The 26,276-nt window shown below is 36.9% G+C and overlaps 1 protein-coding gene across 2 annotated transcripts in view; it reads left to right on the top strand.

Annotated features, from left to right (window-relative positions):
- dscamb (Down syndrome cell adhesion molecule b) overlaps positions 1-26,276 on the top strand; it is a 167,209-nt gene that overhangs the window by 17,798 nt on the left and 123,135 nt on the right. For both annotated transcript variants that reach the window (XM_084126795.1, XM_084126794.1), the window contains exons 2-3: positions 9,157-9,474; positions 11,827-11,973. In XM_084126795.1, the coding sequence (XP_083982921.1) occupies positions 9,157-9,474; positions 11,827-11,973 (465 nt within the window). The remainder of the gene's footprint in view (positions 1-9,156; positions 9,475-11,826; positions 11,974-26,276) is intronic.

Here is a 26,276-nt window from a genome sequence, read left to right as displayed (position 1 = left end):
GCGTCTCCTCACAGCAGATCTGTGTTTATGTGTGTGACGGAGGGATTCCTGCCGCTGTTTTGACTTCTTTACACATTTTATAAGCTCTTTACGAGTTCTCAGCGGGTCAAAATACCATCATATGTACGCACATACAAAGAGTGCATTAGCCTAGAACACAGCATTGTTTTGTTTGTTCGATAAGTTCCATGACAAAATATAAAATGTCAAAATGTCATTTTTGTTTTTGTTTTGTATCTTTAGGTTCAGTGTTAAAAATGACTAACACGACTAACAAGCAGGACTAAGTGTATCATTTTCTTTTTTGGTCCACACCAAAAGAACTCAAGAGAACCGAACTACAAGTGTGAACACACCCTGCCCTGTCCACACTAATATGTTTTCATTTGGAAATGCATCTTTTTCTCTCAGTTTTGGTCTTCCGTCCACACTGAGATGGCGTTTTTAGCAACGAAAACTAAGCTTTTTGAAAATGCTCTCCAAAGCGGATACATTTGAAAACCCTGTTTTCGCGTTGTGGTTTGGATTGAGAAAATGGAGGTATTTGAAAACGATGACGTAAGTTTAGTCATGTGACGCATATTTAACCCATATATATTCATGTTTATATCGGTATTGTGCCTGTTATGTGCTATTCACTTTCACACTGTTGCTAAAATAGGTTACTTTGCTCACTCTTCATATCACAGTCCTGCAAAGATGACAGAAAATTCACTCGCATCTGCTGTCCTGCGGCAATACATGAGAGCAGTCGTGTTTTAGACCAAACAGATAATAGTGACTGAGTGTGACCTGGACGCATCAGTGAATGGTGAGATATTTTGCTAAATAAAATGATCCTGCCAGAAGAATTGCGTGATAACTAGATTATGTCTGGTTCTGTCCGTATCATCTCAGTGAGCTTTTATGAGGGTTTACACATGCGCTGTAAGGTGAATTTATCTTTTTTTTTGACGTTTCAGTGTGGATGAGAAACTTTTGGAAAACGCTAGTGTGGACAGAGAGCGTTTTGAAACGAAAACTCAGTTTTTAAATCTATCCGGATTAATGTAGACGTATCCGTAGACCCCTGACCTTAGACGATGATAATGGAGGACCAAATTCACGATACACCTTATTAATAAAACGTACTATGTGTATAAGCAGATGAACCCAGAATGTTAATACAACAAGCAAAGTTTTATGAAATACTGCCGCAGTTCTATGGATGTTTTGCCCTCCAGGTCTCTGCACCAGTCACATGACTGAAAACTATGAATTGCAAAAAAAACTTCTTATAAAAACGGTCTTATAATTGACCGTTGACACACCAAACATGCACACAGGGAGGAAAGCATTGGGCTGTATACACAAATTTCGATTTTTGAGTAAGTTTACAGTGATATTGTGATGTTTTAGAATATTGGTGTCATTTGTTTTGATGAAAACTAGACAGATAGTAAATAAAAATCACAAAACTTGAAGTTCTTTGTTAATGGCAGTTTGTAATGATACTAGACAGTGGTAGATTTGTTGGTTTATTTGTGGTGTTAGTGTTTGCCTCATCAGCATTGATCGCACCATTGCTCAGATCAAATGCATCAGTGGCCCTGAAAGCTGTTTAGGATGGATGATTAGGCAGCTGAAGATGACAAATGCGTTTGTGTGTGATTGACTAGTCACCCTAAATTTGAGTCGGAGACTAGTGTACTGCCTGTTGTGTTTTTAAATACATGCATGATTGTTCTTTTGTCCATTTGATGCTTTACTGAATAACATTTCATCTATATCTATAGCTATAAGGTCCTAATGTAATTAAAAATTGCTATTGGTTTTGTAAAGTTGCAAGTTTGCCCGTAACCTTTTAGCTGCTGCATACATGCATGATCCATCTCAAATTGTAAGAATAATTTTGTGACCCTGACCAACACAGTGTTGGGAAAGCTACACTTGTTGTTTGCAGCCTGTCATTTAAAGTATTTGAACTGTAAACTAGATCTTTGTAGTAGTTAGTAGTCAGTAAGCTACACACTACTAAGAAGTAGCTAAGTATGTTAGAGCCATCTACAGAAAAAGACAACACTATCTCACGACCAATTCGTACGAATTCGTACGAATGATAAAAAGATGGCTAATTCGTACGAATTCGTACGACCTCACTCGTACGAATTTGTACGATTTGTCTAAACCCACGTGATGGGTAGGTTTAGGGGCGGGGTCAGGGGTAGGTAATTCGTATGAATTCATACGAATTGGGCAATTCGTAAAATATGTACGATTTTGCAAAAAGTCGTATGTGAGGTCGTATGACTTCGTACGAATTAGCCACCTCGTAGAATTTGTACGTTTTCCCGTGAGATCGGGTTGGAAAAAGATCATTATCTGATGATATGATTTATCATTTAATCTGTACAGTAGTTTTGTGGCACAACAGCAATTGTGTTTTTTTAAATAAAGGAACAACATTGCATAGGAGAGAGAGATCAGTTTTGGATGAACTGATTCACTGATGGCTTTCTAATGAGACAGAGAGAGAGAGAGAGAGAGAGAGAGAGAGGGAGGGAGGATCGTTTAGGACAAACTGACTCTTACTTGAATAAATCAGACTTGCTAATGCTAGAAATGAGAGAGTCATTAAGGATGAACCAATTCACTTGTTACTGAAAAAAACCTACACTGTTTTAAAAGCAGCTGTTACGTTATTTGAGGTTAGTAAGCGATTCAAATGTAATGGCCTACTAGAAAACAGTTTGTTTGAAATCATCAGGGGGAAACTAATATATGAGGGGCAATATTCCTGTATTCCTGATATTCCTGTTTTTGTGATAAGTGCTGATAGAGACAGATAATCCCCCCTATACCCTCATTCCCTATTAATTACATTTGTACACTAATAAAGTCCACTCAAAGGAGTTATTGAAAATAAGTGAATTTGGACACTGAGTGCACAGGAAAGACTGTCACTTTTTGCATAGTTTGTCCTTAATATAAAAATAAAACAGATTGCTTTGTGTCATCTGCATTACCTGGTAAACTCCATGAAAACAAACTAGCTTGAGTAAAGCATTATTAAACAACTTAATAATACATTTAAAAGGAAAGAACATGTGTGTGTTTCCGTTGTGGCCATCATCTTCTGGTGAGATATAGGAATTTACCACTAGAAATGACTGTCCCCTCAAATAGCGCACTATATATAAGGGTAAGCTATAATTTTTTCACATTGGGTGCATGTTTTTTTAGATTACAAGTCCCCCTGTAGTCAATAATTGTATCCCTTAAAACTCATCTTTGATTCCCAAATTGACATTTAAACGGTTTTTCCTTGAAAAAAAAATTCTTCATGCCTTAAAATATTTTGAATGTAACTCTACACCCTTGCCTCATTTATTATACGCAGTTCTATGAATATGCAAATGAGCCCCGCCTCCGCTCACTCACTCAGCTCAGAGATCCACTCGCTGACGATCACACGTTGATCTGATTGGTTACAAGGTAGTTTGTGACGTCAGAAACACCAGCGATTTCAAACCGTGTTTTTGAGACTGTCTTTGGTTCACTGCAGTTTTAAGGAGAAAATACTCAGCAATGGTGTCGACTTATGAATTTACACATGGTTTGTCTCAAAACATATTAAAAACACCACATAGACATATAAACAACATTAAAAGCTGGATTTTCACCACAGGGGGACTTTAAATTGCCTGCTATGCAGAAAAGAAAAACAATCTTATTTCAAAATATTATTGTATATTATAAGCTAACTATTAAAACTATTATTTGTATTTAAAAACATTACAAATGAATTAAACAAATTCTGAAATATATTTATGCAAAATACTTGGATTCAGCGCTTGAAATAAACATATGTGACTTTTCTTCACCCACCATCTCTCTTACCGCTAAGCAAAATTGTGCTATTTTCAACAATAAAAGTGCTCATTTCTAAAAATCAGACTGAATTAACATTACATTAAATTACAATTTAAAAGCCACCCATAAGGCCTGACGACTGAAGTAAAACACTGAGGCTCGGTTTCGCAGACGGGGCTTAGATTAAGCCAGAAGTAGACCTTAGTTAAATTAGGACATTTAAGTAGCTTTTATAAACACGACTTATGGTACATTTACACGACAACGATAAGTTTTTCCTTTGAGTTTTCCGCCTACAGACGACACCATTGTCAAAACGATCCCCATTAACACGGATCCGCGAAAACGACTAAAAACGCTGCATTCCTCTGCCAGGCCATTAGATGGCGATGAAACACTATAGACTGAACACGTAATACACATGTGCATGATGTAATCGTCTTCAGAGATTCGCCTTTTTTTGTAGTTTAGACAGAGACAGTTTTCTAAAACTTGCACTTTGAAACCCATTTTCAAAAGTTTGCGTTTTCAGGCACCCAAAACGTGTCCAAAACTCATAAAAAGTTTTACGTTTTTAGTTGAAAACGGTGTAGAGTAAACAGACACTAAGAAACCTCTTGAGACAAAACAATGACACTGACATATTTTAAGTTGCTTTCAGTTATTAAAACAGCCCAAGCATGCATTTTACTCTGGCACTAAACTTAAAGCCTTGTCTGTGAAACTAGGCATGTGAGTGTGGACACGTATATTCACAAATTTTAGTCGATGTTGGCAACTTGTGGATATTCTCTTTGAGGCCTGAGATTCTGACTGGCAGTCTTTGCCTTTGGCATAAAGCTCATCTCCCGGTGCTCTCAAGGCCAACACTTTTTTAGCATGCTGTCAATATGGCAAAAAGCTCTTAGATTCCTCAATTCCTGAATCTTCCTCATCCCATCATCAATATACATTCTGCTGTTTTGTTCCTCAATCAGTCGGAGATTTAGTTGAGTGAATAATTCAATGACTCGCTCATAAACACAGTCAGTTGTTGTCACATGTACCTGCAGCAAAAGTTAATCGAAAATCAATCAGTACCTCCAAACCTGTAAACATTGCAAAATAAATCAATATTTGAGCATCTCAGTTTGAGTATGATTGTGTGTATGCACAAATGCACAGCTAATTACAGTAGATGTGGGGGAAAAACCATGCAAATTGTGTGCGTGTTTCTGAAATGCCCTACTAAAGTCACCTTGGCTTGTTGTTAGCCACTTTCCATCAGGTTCAGCCCACGTCTCAGGTGACACGACATTAAAGGCCTACAGGCAAAGCTCGGCCAGTGCATTAGAGTCAACTGCCATCCCAATCACTCTCCCAGCCCAAATAAAAGGATGGGTAGATGTATTTGATGTACAGACCTCTCATGAGAGAGCAGTTTAATATTGAATAGAGAGCAGTTTTTCTTCCAAAGCAGTACCAAAGAGAGAAAAACCTTGGTTAATTATGAATGCACACAATACATTATTAAACAGTGTCACTTTTTCGTCTTTATGGTTCATCTCATGAAAAATTATGACAATTGTGAATTTTTCCTCGGGGTTGTTGAGCATTGAAGTGCTGTTTTCCCGTAAATTCAGATGTGTGGCCTTTTCAAGAAAGATTTGATGTGACTTCTGCTTTTGGACATTTTATGCTTTATTTTTTTAAAGAAAAAACAAAGCTTTAAGAATGATACCTTGTCAGAGCAAACTCATCTCTCAAACTGAGATGCTGTGGACTAAAATAATATTTAAAATCCCTTAAAACTCATCTTTGATCACGAAAATTACATATTTCAATGGTTTTTCCTTGGGGAAAAAAAATGTCTTCATGCCTTAAAATAGCTTGAATGTAACTCTACACCCTTGTCTCATTTAGTATTGCCTCCTCCTGCTTTCTTTATTGCATTATGAGCTTCATTTACCATGACGCATCGTGTGCTGATTGCTTCCACCTGTGTGTTATTATCTCGTTAAGCCCTGTGTGTTCAGTCATTCTTTGCGAAGTCTTGCTGCATGTTAGAGTTACACTGCATTTTGGGGTTGCTATCTCAGGTTTCCTTGTCATGGTTTTGTTCTTCTGCCTGTCTCCCTGTTTTCCTGCGCCTTGGACCTTTTATTATTATCTAGATTGATTACTCTGTGGATTTGACCTTGTGCATGTTTTATGGATTAAACCTACATCCGCCATTTTGTCATTATCACATGACCTACCAGCGTCAGTTGCGTCGCTTCACTGTCATTCACAAATCCTCTCCTCATGGGATAGTAAAGTGTCCATCGAATGTGCATCCGATCGAATGTGCACGTAACTCTTTTTTTGAGTATTGTTAATTCTGACATACTACTTTTGTCACATACTGTTTTTCGTCTACTGTGTAGTAGGGAAGTATGTGATTGTGGATGCAGCCCTAGTCACATCTCCAAACAGTGCACGTAACAGAAATATTGGAACATGTTTTCTTTACACATTGAATACATTGAGATTTTAATTACATTTTTTTTTGTATTTATTTTTTTTAAACAAAGACTGTGAACATTAATTCATAAAAAATATGATATCATGGGAAGTTTTGTGGAATCGCCACCATATTGCATTTTACAACCTGAACCAGCCTTGCATTTTCAAGAAAAGGTCACATGATTAGACTTGGCTGCATCCAAAATCACATACTCATATAGTAGATGAAAAACAGTGTTGGACAAGAGTAGTATGTCTGAATTCACAGTATTCATAAAAGAGTAGGCAAAAAGATTCTGAAGTGTGCATATGATGGGGCACTTTACTATCCCATGAGGCCACGGGAGAGGATTGTGAATGGCAGTGAAGTTATGCTGGTAGGTCACATGATCATGACAACGTGGCATACATCCAGATTACATTCTTACTACACACATTCATACTATATCGAAAATACTCGCGATTTCGGACGCAAGCTTTCTTTAATCGCGCCGCACGAATTTGCGTTTGCTGGCAAATGTTTTTCAAGCATTATTTTTTTTTTTTTGTCTAAGAAATAATAATAGACGGTTATACCAATTTAATATGGTTTTGTTTTTGAGAATTTCGTTCTTTTAATGAGACTTTTTTCCCTTCAGAATTTGGAAAAGAAAAGAGCATCATAACTCGAACTGTCAATCCTTTCTGCTGCTGTCCAACCTTTAAGATATCCCAGATTTGCAGAAGAAACACTCTCTGCAGTCTGAAATATTTTAATTAGGATTTATTCATTTGTGGCGGACACACATGGAGTTTACAATTTGTTTTACATCAGCGGGTCTTTACTTCAGAGCCGGAAGCCACACTTAAAGAACGCTTGTCTATTAAACCGGCATGAATTCATCAGGTGCACAAGTTGATTAGTGCAGAATGTGTTGAATCACTTAGGTAGCAAAACGTCCTCTTGGAATGAAGATCAACAGTGATTGCTTTGGTTTACAACAGAGTGAGTGAGCAAATTCTCATTGCATAAAGGCCAGAATGTTTTCACGCTCTGTAATATCAGAACAAACGCTCCGCCAAGCCTCTCGCTGGCAAAACAAGACATTTTAACAGATGGTTGCTTCAGCGTGCCACTTGATGAATGATACCATATGCCTCAGATTGCCACAGTAAAGATTATCACCATTACGAGCGCTTGTTCGCGGGTTTCGTTTGTTTGCTTGTCGGTGTTTGCTCATCAAGTGTGCCAACAACTGGTGTGTAATATCCGAGCATGTGGGCGCACATGTGTTTATGAATGCATGTCTTCTTCTGCGCGCACCTTCTGCTTTGTGAGCGAAACCCGCTGATCCTCGGAAAAGGTTGAAACTGCTGCAATTTGAAACCTTGTTAGAAATTTATGAAGTGCTAAAATGTTTCGTCCCGAGGGAAAACACTGCCAGCTGTCACTGGTGAGCCATTTACTGCCAAACGGAGATTGGCTCTCAGATGGGGCCTGTGGCACAGCGTCGAGGAGATTTTCATCAAGACACGAGCAAGATTTAGCAATTAGCAGGAAGTCATCCATCTTGAACTTTTCTTTGGCTGTGATTAGCTACATGATGTGATGTCAGATTTTGTCAGTGTCTTAGTGTTGACCTTTAATACTCTCCGTATATATTAAGATATGCACTGCATGCATTTGTGCTCATGTCATGTATTTACTATGATATTACATTAATATCTACTTTTTTTTTTAGCATATTTGGTAACACTTTACAACAAGGTTTCATTAGTTAACCATAGTTTATTACTTTAACTAAGAATGAACAATACTTCTGCAGCATTTATTTACTAACACATTATTAAAATCAAATGTTGTATTTGTTAACATTAGTTAATGCACCGTGAACTAACATGAACAAATAATGAACGCCTGTATGATTTATTAAATAACATTAAAAAAGATTAATAAATACTGTAACAAATGTTTTGCTCAAAGTTGGTTCATGTTAGTTAATATATTAACAAATTAGGCCTTATGGTAAAGTTTTACCATATTTTTAGACATTTTAGCTACAGTACGTTTGTTGGTTTCTGTTTAACTTCTGTTTTTGGTTTTTAAAAAAATTGTAAAAATGTTTATAATAATAATAAATTAAAACAATGATATGTAGCAAAGCATTTTCTACATAATAATTGTATCAGTCATTTTATCATCATCATTTTATTAGCATTTAAAGATCGATTTTTCATCATCGTGATTTTTTTATCCCACCCAAAACATATTTTATTTATTTATTAAATATAGTTTTTATCCCATCAACTGCCCCAATTTTTTTTTTTTTTAATTCTGTCATTGTTTAAGATTCCCAATACTGCAGTTTAAATTGTGCATTTCCTAAATGATTTTTTTATTTAGTCTTTTATCTAGATGTAATTATTTAAATCAGTTTTAACGTTAAGTAGTTAAAGTAGTTTAGATAAGTATGATAAAGTACTGTAAATAGTTTCCAAACATTTTTTTTTTTTTTTACTTTTCATCCCACAGTCTTATTGATCAGTAAAGGAACGAGGAAATAAAAGGAGTACTGGGAATGGGGTTTGTCCACATGAGCTCAGTTTACTTAAATGTTTGTGCTAATCGCTAGGTGCTAACATTGGAAGTTTACACTTGAAAAGAGCCACTCGGCCACAGGTTTCTGCCGTTTTTTATTTTTATCTTGTCTCTATATTAAGCTGGTACAGAATATATTTAAACATTGAAAAAATGGCTTCACCATATCAGTCTCATTAATGCTCCTTCATCCATATTACAGTTCTCACTCACTAACTCTTGTCCTGTCTGTTCCTCAACAGTTTTCGGTGAAGATCTACGTTCCAGCTTATATTTTGTCAATGCATCTCTGCAAGAGGTAGTGTTCTCCAGCACCACAGGGGCACTGGTGCCGTGTCCCGCCGCGGCCGTGCCCCCCGCCACGCTGCGCTGGTACCTGGCCACCGGGGAGGAGATCTACGATGTCCCAGGCATCCGCCATGTGCACCCCAACGGCACGCTGCAGATCTACGGATTCCTGCCGTCCAGCTTTAGTAACCTAATCAATGACAATACATACTACTGCACAGCGGAAAACCCATCAGGGAAGATCAGGAGCCAAGATCTACACATTAAGGCCGGTCAGTCAGCTCAACAGAGTAAAAAATCATAATTAAACAACATGAAACCCACTGAGAAATACGTACACAAAATTGTCTGTTTTATTATTATGATAATAGCTTTATCATTATCATTATCATTTATTTAAAGGATTGGTACACTTCAGAATAAAAATTTCCTGATAATGTACTCACCCCCATTTCAATCCAAGATATTTATGTTTTTCTTTCTTCGGTCGAAAAGAAATAAAGGTTTTTGGGGAAAACATTCCAGGATTTTTCTCCATATAGTGGACTTCAATGGGGTCCAACGGGTTGAAGGTCCAAATTGCAGTTTCAGTGCAGCTTCAAAGTCTCTACAGGAGGAATAAGAGTCTTATCTAGAGAAAACATCTGTCATTTTGCGCCACACATTACGAAAACCATGTTGAAAGGTCATGCGTGACATAGGCAGAAGTACCGACCTGGTGTTTACAAAGCGAATGTGCAAAGAACCGCCCTTTACAAAAAAAAATAAAAATAAAAAAAATAAATAAAACAATGTCAGACAATTTTGAAGTTGGGGGAGAAAATTAGATGGAGTTTTTCACCCTATCCGTATTTTCATCGTGGACGTGCAAGACGAGCATTTGTGATTAAAAATTATGTAAAGTTTTTTTTATTTTTATTTTTTTAAATGACCAATGGTTTGGCTACATAAAACCACTGATCTATATAATGACGTCATTCTATGTAGATCAGTGCATAAAACCCTTTTTCCTCGGCTGGGATCGTGTAGAGCCTTTGAAGCTGCATTGAAACTGCAATTTGGACCTTCAAACCGTTGATAACCGTTAAAGTCCACTATATGGAGAAAAATCCTGGAATGTTTTCCTCAAAAACCTGATATGAAAGACATGAACATGTTCATGAAATGAAATGACATGGGGGTGAGTAAATTATCAGGAAACTTTAATTCTGAAGTGAACTAATCCTTTAACTCTTGCTTCTTTTGTACAACAACAATAGATAAATAAATAAATAAAAAGCAAATATTACATACCCTTTGAGTTTTTCAAATCTCCTACAGTTCAGCGTTGGTTAAAAGTGCTCATAGAGCTATGCTTCTGTGACAGCTCTAAGATAGACAGATGAAAACACTGAAATATTAATGCATTTTTCGCTTAGGTCAGTCATGTGTGGAGAAGACAATGCTGGAATTTGGGTCATTTATATTTTTTTGTACATTTCAGCCAACTGAACCAACCACACTCTTAGAAAAAAGGTTCCGTTGGGCTCTATAAAGAACCCTAGGGTTCTCGACTCAATTTTAAAGAACCCTTAATACTAAAAAGGTTCTAAGGAGAAATGTCTTAATTGATTGTAAAATGCTTTCACGTTTAATGTGTTATTATAAACAGAACCTAAAATGTGTTTACAAGCTGTTTAATTCATACGATTAAAAATGAATTAAAACAAAATTCATCAAATGATCCCATGATGGTAAGCTCTAAAAGATTCTATACATGAAGCGCCTGACCTTTAAGGTTCTATTTAGAACCTTTTCTTCTGAGTGCAGCAATAGACCTTATTCACAGCAGTGCCATTTTGATTTTTAACGGGAATGAAAGCGAGGCTGAGAAGGATAGACATGCATCTCTTCAGTGGGTTGTACTGTTATTTAATGTGTTTTTGGATGGTTTTGCTGACGAAACGTCTTTCCAAGAAGTTCCAGTAGACAAAAAACTCCAGACAACATGAGCTGTGGAAAATTATAAGTGATATAGAAGCTTTATACAGCTTTTTACTCGCATTCATGGCGCTGCTCTGAATAAGGTATATCTTTTCTTCTTAAATATAAATAGCACAGCATGTTTACGATAAATTGTGATGCACTTTATTTTATTGCCTATATTGCACAGTTACTAATGCATTTACATTACATTAGAATATTACTTCTTTTTTTTTAACAGAATATAATTATGATATTTAGCCTTTAGACAGAATCTGATTTCACCAAATGCAACATGTTCCTGGATGAGCAGCATCTTTGTAGATCCTGGAACAACATTCCAATCAACCAATCAGATTTGAGAGACAAGTTTACAGTTTATGTCTAGTTTAGGCTTACAACCAGGGTTATGTGCTTCTACATCAGAGTTATTCACTATCATTTTAGGAATAATTTAAGGGTTTTGGGCTAGGGATAGGGATAGGATTACATTTTCGGAGAGGAATGTTGTTCCAGGATCAACAAAATATGTTGACCCAGGAACACGTCTAACTCTGCGAAGTCAGGACGTGCATAGAGTTCTTAGAGTTCATACTTTCAGTCAGTATTTTGAATTTGTAAGATCCACACTGAGTAAAGACGCTGTTTTCTCTTCACCGCAGTATTCCGGGAGCCGTACACAGTGCGTGTGGCCGATCAGAGAGTCATGCGGGGGAATACGGCCGTCTTCAAGTGCATTATCCCGGCCTCAGTAGAGGAGTACGTCAGTGTTGTATCATGGGAGAAAGACACAGTCTCACTTGTCTCAGGTAGGGCTGATCTCTCACATTGCTTTCTATTAAGACTTTTGCAAGGCAACACGAAAGGCAATGAAAACATGATTTAATTGCCGCATCGATATCACTGCCTTTTGCATATTTTTTTAGTTCATAGTTCACCTTCTAGCATAAATGTTATGTCTCAATCTCCCAACGTTGAAACAAAATGGGTCGCTCAGCATGTTAATTTTGAACTGCCTCAGCTTTTTTTTTGAAATAGTTGAGTTTGCTTCACTTTATGGTTTCTGTTTGTTTCAACCCTTCGATTGACTGGTAACCTCTTGCTGGATTTGTCACGAATGGCAGCATTCAGGAAAGTTCAAGTGTGGTTTGTGGCTTTAGACATGTAAAAGCTACTGTAAAGTTGATCAAGTACATTCACAAGTAATTCGAAGCTACTAAGATTCAAAGATACACCTCTCAAAGAATCTGGCCATGAACATCTTGTACCAGAGCCTTTATTGAGCTTTGAAAAATCCATTCCCTCACCAATCAATGTACATCACCACTTATGACTAGCTGACGACATCTCCATGGTAACAGTCTGGTAGTAATTGGCCGGTGTGGTTGGTGAAATATGAAATACTATGCATGATATTCCGGCTCATACCTTTGTGAATGGTTCTGTAATTACATGGTGAGTTTCATTTATAAGGATGAATAACTGTTTTATCTGACGTGGTCGCAGCACATGCCGATATCAAACTGTGTGCAAGATGTCAGAAGCATTAAACCTATCCAACACTCATCCCTCGCTAAATATTTAATGACGAAGGACCTCGGACGCGAGGCTGAAAGCTCTCTGGCATGTGAGGCTGAAGAATTGTTTACTCTTGCAGAGAAATGGGCTTTGTGACATATACAATGAGATTTTTATGCTGGGATGTGTCTGTGCTTCTTTCCTTTTTTCATTTTTCATCAAGCAGGGTTTGTGAATATTTGTTGTTGTTGATGTGGTCAGCCTTAAGGAACACAGTAGCATGCTTGTAGGTTAGTTGAGGCAAAGTTGGAACATGTATTTCACAGAATGGGAACAACAACAAACAAATGTACAGCCCGTAATCAATCCAGCTGTAATCTCTGGGAGACTTTTACATTTAATGGCTTTGGCTGGATGTGGCTTTTTAGGTAACACTTTATTCTGATGATCCCCAAAAGACATTCTACTGACTATAAGTAACTTTGCAACTTATTCTACTAACCCTACCAGTCTACTAATACTCAACTAATATATATCAACTAATAACTCTAATGAGAGTTAGTAGACATGTAATTGCAACTAGAGTTGTCAAAAGTACCGACTTCGGTACCGAGTACCAAATTTTAACAACATTTCCCTCTAGCATTTTGAGCGCTGTTGAACGGATTCTTAAACATCTCTGATTCGCTCAACATATACGTCTCTGATTGGCTACAATGATCAGAAATTACATCTTTGACAAATATATGTTGAGCGCATGAACAAAATGGCCAATCAGAGACATGTATGTTCAGTACATGAACATAATGGCCAATCAGAGACATGTATGTTGAGCGCCTGAACACAATGGCCAATCAGAGACATGTATGTTCAGCACATGAACATAATGGCCAATCAGAGACATGTATGTTGAGCGAGTGAACTCAGTGGCCAATCACAGACATGTATGTTCAGCACATGAACATATAATGGCCAATCAGAGACATGTATGTTGAGCGCGTGAACTCAATGGCCAATCAGAGGTGTTTAAGAATCCGTTCAACAGCGCTCAAAATGCTAGAGGAAAATGCTGTATTTCGTCACAGTTTTAAATTTCAGAACCGACTTGGTACCGAAGTCGGTACTTTTTGACAACTCTAGTTGCAAAGGTTCCTTATAGTTAGTAAAATGTCTAAAGTGGACCATCGAAATAAAGTGTAACCAAATAGTATATAGTATAAAAATACAGTGTAAAGATGTCAGATGAGGCTAAATGTGTTAACATTTTAAGAGGAAAGCTATTCAAAAATACTAGTTTTATATCATGAGAAACTGCTTTAGGCATTAATTTGCGTTATTTACATATTTACATCATAAATAGCTGACATTGAAGACCTAAATATAATTTTCATACACTATAATCGATACTCAAAATTCAGCTGTAGTAAATCAGTGCCATCAGTCGCACACACTCTCGAAGCTCAGACGATACTTCAGTTCTCGGCTCATTTTAAGTCATAAAGACTCGCTTTGACTGGATCATTTGCAAATGAATCGTTCAGGTTACCAAAATACTTTTATTATAAATAATTAAAATGATAAAGATGCTTAAAAATGCCTAAAAAAGTTATTTGTTGGCAGTTGTAGGTATGGCAACGTTTCTAATATCTTGCCAATAGTTACCTCAGTAATTGAATGCCAGGAATGATAGATTTGTATAAGTGTAGATATTGGGATGTGTCTAGATGATCTTGGCTGTGAACTTGACCTTCAGCCTGCATGTCCCAAAAGACCAGTGAATGCTGGTCATGTTTCAGTCCTTCACAATGCACCGCAAACTCTTCGAGATCTGCCACTCTTCTGGTATGAAAAGATCTAGTCAGTTCCTGATGGATACAGTCAAGTCAAATCTACATTTCTCATTCACTGCACATCCTTCTTTACACAGAAATACATCATATTGTGGCAGAAAAATGGGTTGTGAAAGAAGGGGTCCAAATGACATTTTGATTTCTTATCCTAGCAGCTTTGTTAATGTTACTTCAATCCAGATGTAATTGGATGTTTCTTCAAATGTGAACCCCCATTTTGGACTTAAAAATAAATGTTATAGTAAAACATAATAGACCGTTTCAACCTTAAAGGGGTCATATAATGGTACATGCACTTTTACAAGTTGATTGTACTGAAATGTGTGTTGGCAGTGCCTGTACACAACCATCATAAAATGATAAAAATCCATCCAGTGTTTTTATTTTTTATCTTATGTTTTCCCCCATCTCAAATCAAGCCGTTCGATTTTGTGACGTCACAAAATCGACGCCCCTCCCATGATTGTTGATTGACAGCAGCGTTTCAACACAGACCCGCCCTCGCTCATGAGCGAGCTGTCAATCATAGTCCGCACGGACCGGCGCGGTCATTGTTGATACGCTGGAGCACTGTGTGAGCAAAGCTCATTATCATTTAAAGACACATGCACTTAAACGGCATGCTGAAAACAGAGCTGTTTTTGACCAGGTAAAATGAGTGTTTTCTTACAATACTAATGAGAATTTGTAATTAAAGTATATTACAAACTTTTAATTTAGACCCTAAAGAATCATATAAGCTTGTACAAAAATGGCATTATATGACCCCTTTAAACAATGTCTATCAGTATATTCTAAATACAATAAAATTATTATTTCACACAGTTTGCATAATTTGACAAAATTAAAGATTCACTAGAAATAAAGCACACTAAAAATATTGTGTTTCAGTGATAGTGGCAGTTACCTTGACTTTTTTACACACATTGACCGAATTTGCATACACATACTGTGTAGTAGGTTTGAAACTTACTTCACGACCGTTAAAAAGTCTGTTCTAGTATGATTGTGTGTAGTATGACTGTAATCTGGACGTACTACATTCGTCCATGTTACCGTGAAATGGGAATTCACAAATCGTCCCCCTTGGCCTCATGTGATAGTAAAGTGTCCATCGTTTTTTTCCAATACTATGTATTCGGACATACTACTCTATTGGCGTACTGTTTTTTGCGTACTAAATAAAGTATTCCATTTCGGACACAGCGCATGTATTTGTATTGTTTTCGATTAAGCACACACTGACACTTTAAAAAAATGTAGTTGCAATTTTTTTTAAATTTTTTATTTTTTATTAAAGTAGTTTCAATATGTGATTTTAATGAGGCATTTGAGTTAACACTAGCTTTTAAAATGTACAAACCAAACTAATTCGGCATTCCGAAATCCCTTCGTAATCATTTTAAAAATGTTAAATCTGTATTGACGCATACAATACTGTGCGTCTGAGCAGAGCGATTGTGCGGTTAGCATGAAGCGTTCAGTCTCTCTTCTCTTCTCTGCTTAGCATAAATCAGTGTTCGGGAGTGGACGCGCGAGCTATTCCGGCCCTATAATTCCGGCTAACGCTAGAGATTGTCCCCAGCAAATCACAGAGAAGATGAAATGCATGATTACAGAGTGGGACTTGTCTTAATTAATGAACTGTGATTGAAAATATAATTACAATATGAATTACCTCTCAAAATAAAGACTGTTCCCTAGTCATTTGAAGCGAGGGCCTGTTTTAAATGTGAATGAACGGGGCCTAATGATTCTCTAACTTACCATTAACCTGTCATGCATTTTAAAACGGACCTTTCTGTGTGCGCTTTCAAATTCATGGCCGTGGATCCGTCCCCTCCCGGCTTTTGATAAACAATTGACAGCTCTAATAAAGAGATGAAAGGCTGTGCAGGTGAAAGGGCCTGTGTGTGTGTGTTTGTGAGTGTATCCTCCTCTTTGAGTGTCCAGAGCACAGAACAGGTCCTGATGCACCTTGCTGGCTGTTTTTTGTGTGTGTTTCAGGGGTTTGACTACTGAATATTGATGGTGGCCGTTTTTCTTTTGTCATGTTGTCTGTATGAGGGCCTTTTATCCGTTGGCTCACCCATTTGATCTGGTTTTAGTGACCGAAGGGATGCAAAAAAAAAAAAAGCATATAGTTAAAGTCAACATGAAATAAAGTCTATTTATTTTCATAATACACTTACACTACCAGTCAAAAGTTTTGGATTTGTAAATTTTTTAATGAAGAAGTCTCTTCTGCTCACCAAGGCTGCATTTATTTGATAAAAAAAAAAATCTGTAATATTGTTAAATATTATGACAATTTAAAATAACTGTTTTCTATTTTAATATATTTTAAAATGTAGTGTAATTTATTCCTCTGATCAAAGCTGAATTTACAGCATCATTACTCCAGTCTTCAGTGTCACATGATCCTTCAGAAATCATTATATGATTTGATGCTCAAAACACATTCATTATTATTATCAATGTTGAAAACAGTTGTGCACATTTTTTTCAGGATTCTTTGATGAATACAAAAGTTCAAAAGAACAGCATTTATTTGAAATAGAATCTTTTGTGACATTATAAATGTCTTTACTGTCACTTTTGATCAATTTAATTCATCCTTGATAAGTAAGTTCTTATATTTCTTACCCCTCAAAAATAAAATAAAAATTCTTACCGACCCCATAGTTTTGAAAGGTCGTGTTTAATGTTACAAAAGCTTTCCATTTCAGATAAATGCTGTTCTTTTGAACATCAAGGAATCCTGAAATAAAAATGTAAATAACAGTTTTCAACATTGATAATAATGAGAAGTGTTTCTTGAGCATCAAAGCATCAATATTGAATCATGTGACACTGAAGACTGGAGTAATGATGCTGAAAATTCAGCTTTGATCACAGGAATAAATTACACTTTACTATATATATTCACATAGAAAACAGCTGTTTTAAATTTTAATCATATTTCACAATATTACAGTTTTTTTTTTTTAACGGTAGTGTACGTTAAAAAAAAAATCCTTTCATTAAAATGCAAAAACTTGCTTTACTTTTCTGATGACATCACCAAGCCCTCAACTTTTAGCCCCTCCCCTCGAACCACTTGTCATATGTGTCACATGAACATGAAAGAGGCGTGTTTTTGACCCCCGTCACTCAGATCTCTCAGAAACCGTCAGCCCCTTTAATAACTACACTATACGCATCGTGTTGCATTCGTGCTAAACTTTGGACCCTCTGTCATTTTTTACAGCGCTTTTGCCTTTGGCTTTTCTCATTACGGTTTGCTTCATGGCCGCAGAAGTGTCCCTCTCTCATGGCTGACATTCACTGACATTTGTCAAACCATTAAGCTCAATTCACTTTCCCTTCCAGCACAGTTCGAGGGGAAATCGCAGCCACATTGTGCTTTACTTATTTAATGGTTTGTTTCTAATAGGAATTTGCTGTAAATATTGAGAGTTTGCATTTTGCTAATGCGTTGATGAGTTCATCTTTTAAGGTGCCGTTGTGGATTGGCGCTAACTGGAAAATGAATGAATCATTTCAGCCTTGGTACTTTAATTTGTCAGTGTTTTAGCCAGTGGGAACACGTTCAAAATGAATTTTGTGGGAAATTACTATTCTAATATTTATTTAAAAATGGTTTAGGCAATTTCTTAAAGCATTCATGACATGTATATATATATATATTCATATGCAGATTTTTTTTTTTTTTTACCCCCATTCTGAGCCTCTGTCTGAAATGATCTGTTTTAATTATCCTCCTGTAAAGCTTGTTTGTGAACTTCTTCCATTTGTCCTGTTGTCCAGTGTTTATGGACGTTTTTTTCATCCATTTTATTGTCTACCAGGTGAAAATCTTTATTGCTATATTATTGCATTATATATTACCATTTGAGGTATTATTCATGTCCATAGCCCGTAAGCCCTAATAATGAGAAACAGTAATAGTGATACTTACTTCAGCAAGCACTACTAAAAAATGAAATGTCCACCACATTGCTCAGCCCTTATATTTAAACCAATATTGTATTGACAACAGAGGTTATTTTATAATCTTCAACCACCAACCCATAAACATTGGTGATATGAAACACTAAAAAAATAATTTTCTTGCTTAGTATTTTTGTCTTGTTTTCCAGTACAAATATCTTAACATTCTTAAATCAAAATACATTACTTTGCAAAATTATGCAAGACCCTAAGTCTTGGTTTTCTGAAAAAGGCATACAGATTAAGTTAGTTTATGCTTATCTGCCAATGGTGTCAAGTCAAGTCACTTTCATTTATATAGTGCTTTATACAATACAGGGCCTGGTTCCCCAAAACGTTCTTATCGCTAAGTAGTTCTTAACCTATTCCTTAACCTCTCTCTTAACGTCATGGCACGATTCCCGACACGTTCGTACGCTAAGTATATCTTTTGTAAGTCACACTTTCGTAAGGTTGGTCTGGACCACTCTTAGCTTTACCTTATCACTGTTGCAGGTCTATATGAATATAATTCTGAAGTTTTAATACACCCAGACAGTGTTCAATTAGGCTAATTCAAGTGTTTTCATGCAAAGAATAAAATTGTCATTACACTGATTGTTGTTAGATTTTTAATTATATTATTATACAATATTATTAATTTAATTAAAAAGCGCTTTTAAAGGCCAGTGAAAGCATAGGCTACTGTCAGTTAAGTCCTATTCGGACGCTAATATTGTTTCTCATGGGCTTGTATGGTATTTTAAACATTTATAGGGGTGAGTCTGTGATTTTAGTGCCGTCCGAATCCATAATATCAGTGTTTTTTCTCACCCAACCCGCGTAAAAATCCCTGGCCAAATTAGTACCTACTGTTTTTTGACAAACAGGTCATGTGGTGATTTAATTGCCGTCTGAATCCACATCTCTGAGTTTACAAGAAGAGATTCAAAATTCACTGTTTAAACCCTTTTTGATCACTGCTGAGCACCGAGATGTAGGCCTACACTTTTATTACTGATTACTGAGTATTTCCAAGAACAATATTTCATCGCAGCTCCACCTCAGCGAACAAAAATGGGAAAGAGAAGAAAGCACGTACAAATTTGAAATGGTTATTATGGCAGCAATATATGATACAATTTAAAAATATGTAGGCTAGCCTATAGGCTATTATAGTTTGGATTATTTTTTATAATATCCCATGAGTCCTAATAAATGCAATTTCAACTATTTCTGAAGTGCTTCATTTATAAAGATCACCGCTTTCTCACATAAACAGCCCCTGCACGAGAGAATAATCGATTCTCTAGCCATCGATATCAACTAATTCAGCACCATCGCCACGGACAGCACCCGGTAACGTCGCACGTAAGAAGGTATATCTTAAGCAGCTTCCTAAGGTATGGTTCGGGGAACACACTTAGGAACATAAACAACTTTGGTAAGATATATCTTTCGAGTCTTCTTAGCGCGCTAAGAGTGAGCGTTATCGGGAACCGGGCCCAGATTGTTTTCAACCCATTGTTCAGCTGAAGTCTGTCCAGTGTCGAGTGTTCAGTTTAATAACTGAGTAAAGATCATCAAATATGATATGAGTTCAATTCAGCTATTAAGCAGCTCTGGAGAAAACAGTGATGTCATCGTCCAGCTCATCCAATAGTGTCAGTGCAGTCAAGTCAATAATATTGCCGAATATTAAGTGTCCCCAAATAAGCAAGGCGGAGTCAACAGTGGCAAAGAACCCAAACTCCATCAGGTGACAGAAATGGAGATTTAAAAAAAAAAACAGGCTCAGTTTGGTGGACCAGTCCCAGTTCCAACTGTAGGGTCTTTCGCACCGGAGGAACCTTTGGTTCCTAGAACTAATGGCGGAAATACCCGGATTTCGGTGTATTCGCACCGCAGGAACTGGGAACGATTTTAGTTCTAGGAACTCCTTTTGGAGGAACTAATTGAGCTCCTACTTTAGAGTCGGTCTAAACCAGCGGTATAGGAACTACCAGTGACGTTGGTGTTCGCTGATTGGCCGAACACACGCAAAACACCAGCACCCGCCATTTTTTAAAAAGACTGTGTAAACACACAGATTATAGCCTTTATATTTACTCCACAAACTAACTCTACGAACATGGAAAACAGTGATAGATGGGGCTACGCTGAGGAGAAAATCCAACGCAACTTAGAGGGGACCAAACCAAACATGATTATGTATTTCTACTCAGCTAGCAACACTACAGGACTGTTAGATAGTCCGTAAACTATGAAGACGGAGAATGTGAGCACTTGTGTTCTCAGCACCGTCAAAATAAAAGTCACAACAACGAGCGCGGCTCACGTCACTTCAGAGTTCCTACTGGCGATGCGAATGCAACCAGGAAAATGTTCCTAAGGGAACCATTAGTTCTCGGGGAATCACAATAGTTCCTATAACTAAGTTCCTAGAACTACCCGGTGCGAAAGCCCATGGTGTGATTATGATTCCAGGCTGCATCAGAAGCCTTTGATATAATTGAGAATATCACTCAGAATATTTTTATCCAGTTCCTTCTGCTTGAAGATTGGATTCATCATGCCAGTATTGAGACTAAGCTGGCCATTGGAGTGTCCAATCTGTGTAGAGGACTTGTCGGGATCTCAAGGTCTTTGCTGAGGATCTGTGCCAACGGCTGTCATGTCGACGAGGTCTTCACTGAAAAATCAGAAAATAGGGGTCAGAAAAATAAACTTGTTTTCAGCTTGAATTACGCTTATTTTTCTGCCCCCAGATATTTGTTCTTGTTTTAAGCGTAAACTGACCATTTTGATACATTTCCAGAAAGCAAGACTTAAGCTGCTACTTATGTAAAGTAAATGTATCACGGTTTTAGAATGTTTAGTACTGAAAAACAAACAAGACAAAAATACTAAGAACTTTTTTTTTTTTTTGCAGTGAAGTAACTGAAACAAAAATCACAGTAAAAGTTAGGGGTGTAACAACATATCGTGTGTCAATATATCGCAATAAAAAAAAAAAAATGCAACAATATGTATCCAGGATAGTTTACCCAAAATAAAACATTACTGTGTGAGAAAAAAAGTTTTCAGATATTTTCAGCTTCAGAATCCTATTGTCCTGTGCATTGAGTTTCCAGCACCAAGTCAAAACCTATTAATTTACACCCGCAATAATATCAAATTTAGCATTTTAATCTACAGTAAAAAAAATTTCAACCTTGTATCATATGTCATGGAGTATCGCAATAATATGGTATTGTGAGTTCAGTATCGAGATATGTATCGTTACACCCCTAGTAAAAATACATTTCAGATCACTTCCTACATTCATAAATCAAAATCTGCCCTACAGGGATGTAAAGCTGCTGTAAAGCGCATGAGTGGAGAGAGGAGCATCAATGGCATGGACTCCTCTGGGCGACTGGCGCTCCTTATAGAATATATAAAGAGCGGGGGGGCGGTCAGACATGTTGAAACCCAGCGCCATGTTTGAGTGAGTGTGGCTGGGGCCAGAGACGCTGTGTGTGGATGATGCTGGGAGCCTGTAGATAGTGCATTCTCATTAGAACAAACCCACACTCCTTTCATCTTTCTCTAGCCTGCAGATTAAGTTGGAGATGGTAAAGCATCAGGCTTACAGGCTGAAGCTAGAGGAGAAAGATAAATGTAAGCCTTTCTCTCTTTCTCTCTCTCTCTGTGCTCTACCTTGTCTTTGTGTGTACAGCAAATGTTCTGTGCAGTGTGGACGTCTCTCCTGAAACCTCGCTCACTGCTGTTGGAGGAATGTGTCGGTTTCTCATGGCTTTAACCCTCTTCACACCTTTCTTTACTTATGCTTTTTATGAAATATATTTGTATTATTTCCCCCATTTTAAAATACTAGAAAAGAAAACTTACGCTATACACTAATTGGCTGCTTTACCTTCACTATCCAACTCAGCCATTAAAACTATATGGAGCGCTCACGGAGATCAAGCCTGTAAACTATATATTTATTATCTATCTATCTATCTATCTATCTATCTATCTATCTATCTATCTATCTATCTATCTATCTATCTATCTGTCTGTCTGTCTGTCTGTCTGTCTGTCTGTCTGTCTGTCTGTCTGTCTGTCTGTCTGTCTGTCTGTCTGTCTGTCTGTCTGTCTGTCTATCGATCGGTCTGTCTATCGATCTATCGATCTATCTATCTATCTATCTATCTATCTATCTATCTATCTATCTATCTATCTATCTATCTATCTATGTGTGTGTGTATGTGAAATCTCTGTGAACTCTCACTATTTGATTAAATTAAATTTACATTTATTTGTATAGTGCTTTTCACAATACATGTTGTTTCAAAGCAGCTTTACAGAAAATGCATGAGTTCACATTACAATTTCGAGAGATCTATTATCAGAGCTGACTGTGTCCAAGTTATGTATTTCAGATATACAAATCACACAGTAACTATACAGGAAATATATGTATAAATATGTGTAAATCATGCTCTTCGTTATTATCTTTGGATTTAACTTCCTGGATAAACCTGTACTGTATTTAGTGACAGAAAGGAAATAAAATTACTTGTACAAAAACAGCGGCTTTTTGCACTATAAGTGACAATAGCAGTATGAAGAGAATAGTAGTTAGATGCTATTTATACTTGGTGCAAATAGAGGCAAATACTATTTGCCCCCCAGTGTATTGTAGTATATTATAAAACCGTAGTATATTATAAATCCGTATACATATTCAGTGTAAATGATTATTATTAATTAAAATCATAAATGTATACTGCTTTATTAGGACATCACTTGTCCCTGTCCTTACTAATAAATATACTAACAATACTAATAAACACTTTATTCCCACTATTAACCCGTTAGGGACTTTATTTATTTTTATTTTTATTTTTTTGAAATAAAAACCTGTCCGAGCTGATATGCGATGGGAAATGGGAGAAGAGTGAGTCCTGGAAAAATGGCAGATTTGAACTCGGATGGTCGTGTCAAAAGCCAACGCCACCCGCCTTACTCTCCACGCCACTGGTCCCGTTATCACTGGGATTTCTTTCGCAATGTTTCTGGCTCAAACAGACAACGGCGGGTGGAGTTACTGTAAATAACCTCTGCCAACAAGACAGGCTATTTGCACTTGGTGTAAATAGACACTCCGATAAAATATTCCTCAACATATCCCAGTTTGACTTCCTGTAAACACTGGGGCTCTTTCAAAACCTTGCTCTCATTGTTTGTGGCCCATCTTGGTGATTTCCGGCTTAATAATAGTGAGTTTTGGATGAACAACGAAGCCCGGGGTTATATTTGGTGATGAAAAATTACACGCTGCACTCATGTTTAAATATTTTTACTGGAAAATAAACACAGATCTGATTAAGAATATGATTTCTGCACTTTCATGTACTTCACTTTTCTATATATCCATACTGGTATATGTCTTTCTGTCGGATGCTGTATGTTGTAAGTAAATTGGGTCACGACTGAAGAAGAAATCGCAATCATCTCCAAAGCATCACACCAGCTCATGACTAGACCAAAGGCCAGCTCACTTCAGCGGGAAAACTAGACAGATCATTTTTAAATCTGATTTGTCATATCATTGTTTCATCCAGATGAAGTGTATTTGCAGCGGTAATTGTGACGAGCTCTACGCGTATCGCTTAAAAAAAAAAACACTAAAGCGTACAATTCTGCTCCACGTGCCTTTTAAAACCCCTGCTTTCATCGCTCAAAATACGTCAGAGAGAGAGAGAGAAGGAAAAAGAAAGAAGGATATAGTGTAGAGGAGGGGAAAAAAGGACCTAGAAAATCAATAGCTATGTACATTAATCACACAGCTGCCACTGAGAATTATGGGAGCATAAGCTGAAGGATGCATTTGTGCATTTGCAGCATGAGTGCTGGTGAACGTTTAGGGAATACAGAGAGAGAGAGAGAGAGGTATCGGTTTTCTGATGTCTCCTTTAAGGGTGCCATGTACCTAAAGAAATGGTTTAAGGTTTGGTTTTTATTTCATAGTAGACGCCAAACTCTGTTAATTTCACATATTGTAAACTGAAAATACAGTGTAATTTATTTAAAGTTCATTTTTATGTCGGCCTGATCAAAAATCACGTTTCAAACCTGTTTGGTTCAGTTTGGCAAAAAAGCAAACAATAGAAAAAATTAAGAGAAACAATTTTGTGTAAATAGTATTCTCGCTTGACACCAGAGTGTTCATTTGCAGAATATAAACTTTACTAGCTTTACTGACTGCAGAAATTATTGTGGGTTTCATTAAGATTGATTGATTGATTGATTGATTGATTGATTGATTGATTGATTGATTGATTGACAGACACCAGGCTACATAACAGAAAGGATGATGGATATTTTAAAAAGACATTCACAATAAACATTAAGGTCTTTTAAAAGAGAATATTCCTGTTTTTAAAATTCAAATGTAGTTCCTACTCGCAGTACGCCGTTTCTCTTCTAAACGTGATTTCTTTGCTATTGATTAATGTAGTTCGCTAAATTGTGCAATCTACTAACTAGATTAATATATGCAGGGCAAACTTTAATTTTTTATAATAACAAAATTATTTTTTGATGTTGAAACTGTAGTTCCCAGCATGCATTGCATGGGGATTGAAATTGTGTCTCTTGAAGTGTTTTTGAGCAAACTCTTTTATGAGTTCTGTGAATTCAGACTTTTTTTGTCACATAATGTTCTTTTTTTGTCGCCTACTATATAGTAGGGAAGTATGCGATTTCAGATTCAGCCTATGTCTTTGCTGCTTTATTCAAGGAGCAGACTTAGAATTTAGCATATGCTAATTTGTGATATTGCTCGCTAACGCTTTTTTCAGTTTATGGTCTTTATGATGAATAATATTTTTGCTTTGTATGAATGTAATTTTTGTCTTATTAAATAAAAAGTTAAATATAATATTAGAAAAATTTGGCATCAACAATTTTTTTAAGTCGGTCCTAAGTAAAAAAGAAAATACAACTGTACAGATAAAAATAATATCATTTCCCATAACTCACTGCCCGGTCTCATTATCCCTGATTGCATCCACCTGTGTCTCATTACCTTGTCAGTCTCAGCCTATTTAAACCATGTACACTCATTCATTCCCTGCGAAGTCTTGTATAGTGTCACACTGCAATTTCAAGCATTCTCCTAGTTTTCTTTATCTTGGTTTTCGATCTTCTGTCCAGTTTTCTTGGTTTCCTCTGTTTTTGCATGTGCCCCTTTGACCCTGTTATTGTTTGGACTGATTACCCAGTTTATGACCTTTGCCTGTTTTCGACTATGATTGTGGATTACCCTTTCAATAAAACTGCATTTGGATCCTCAACCTTCGTGTCTCGGAGCAGTTCGTGACAATAGCAGAATAAACCCAGACAGGGTGATCAGGATTGCATCAACCTGAAGGGGTTTATTCTGCTATAACAACCGGCTGGATGTAGCCTGGCAATCCAGACCTACATCAAGATGTTAGGTCTGGCAACTCACCATAGACACGGCTCAATCCGAGGGGCGGGATAAACGGCTGTCTTTCAAATTCCCTCTGCACGCAATAGGACAGCGCTTCAACCAACCAGAGCGTTTTCCCAACAGCGGAGCTAGTTGATAGATTCAACTTTTGCCATATCTGGCCGGCAAAACTACGAACACATCTTCCTTTTTTTAAGAATGACTTAAGTGCCGTTCTTTGCTCTTTTCTCAAAGAAAAGCTTAACTCCAAGTCCTCCAGAGTCGCGACCAAAGCCGATTCGAA

Source organism: Abramis brama, assembly GCF_963993115.1.
Source record: "Abramis brama genome assembly, chromosome: 10".
NCBI classification, from domain to species: Eukaryota; Metazoa; Chordata; class Actinopteri; order Cypriniformes; family Leuciscidae; genus Abramis; species Abramis brama.
The sequence above is the reverse complement of the archived record's forward strand: the minus strand, read 5'-3'. Positions and strand labels throughout refer to the sequence as shown.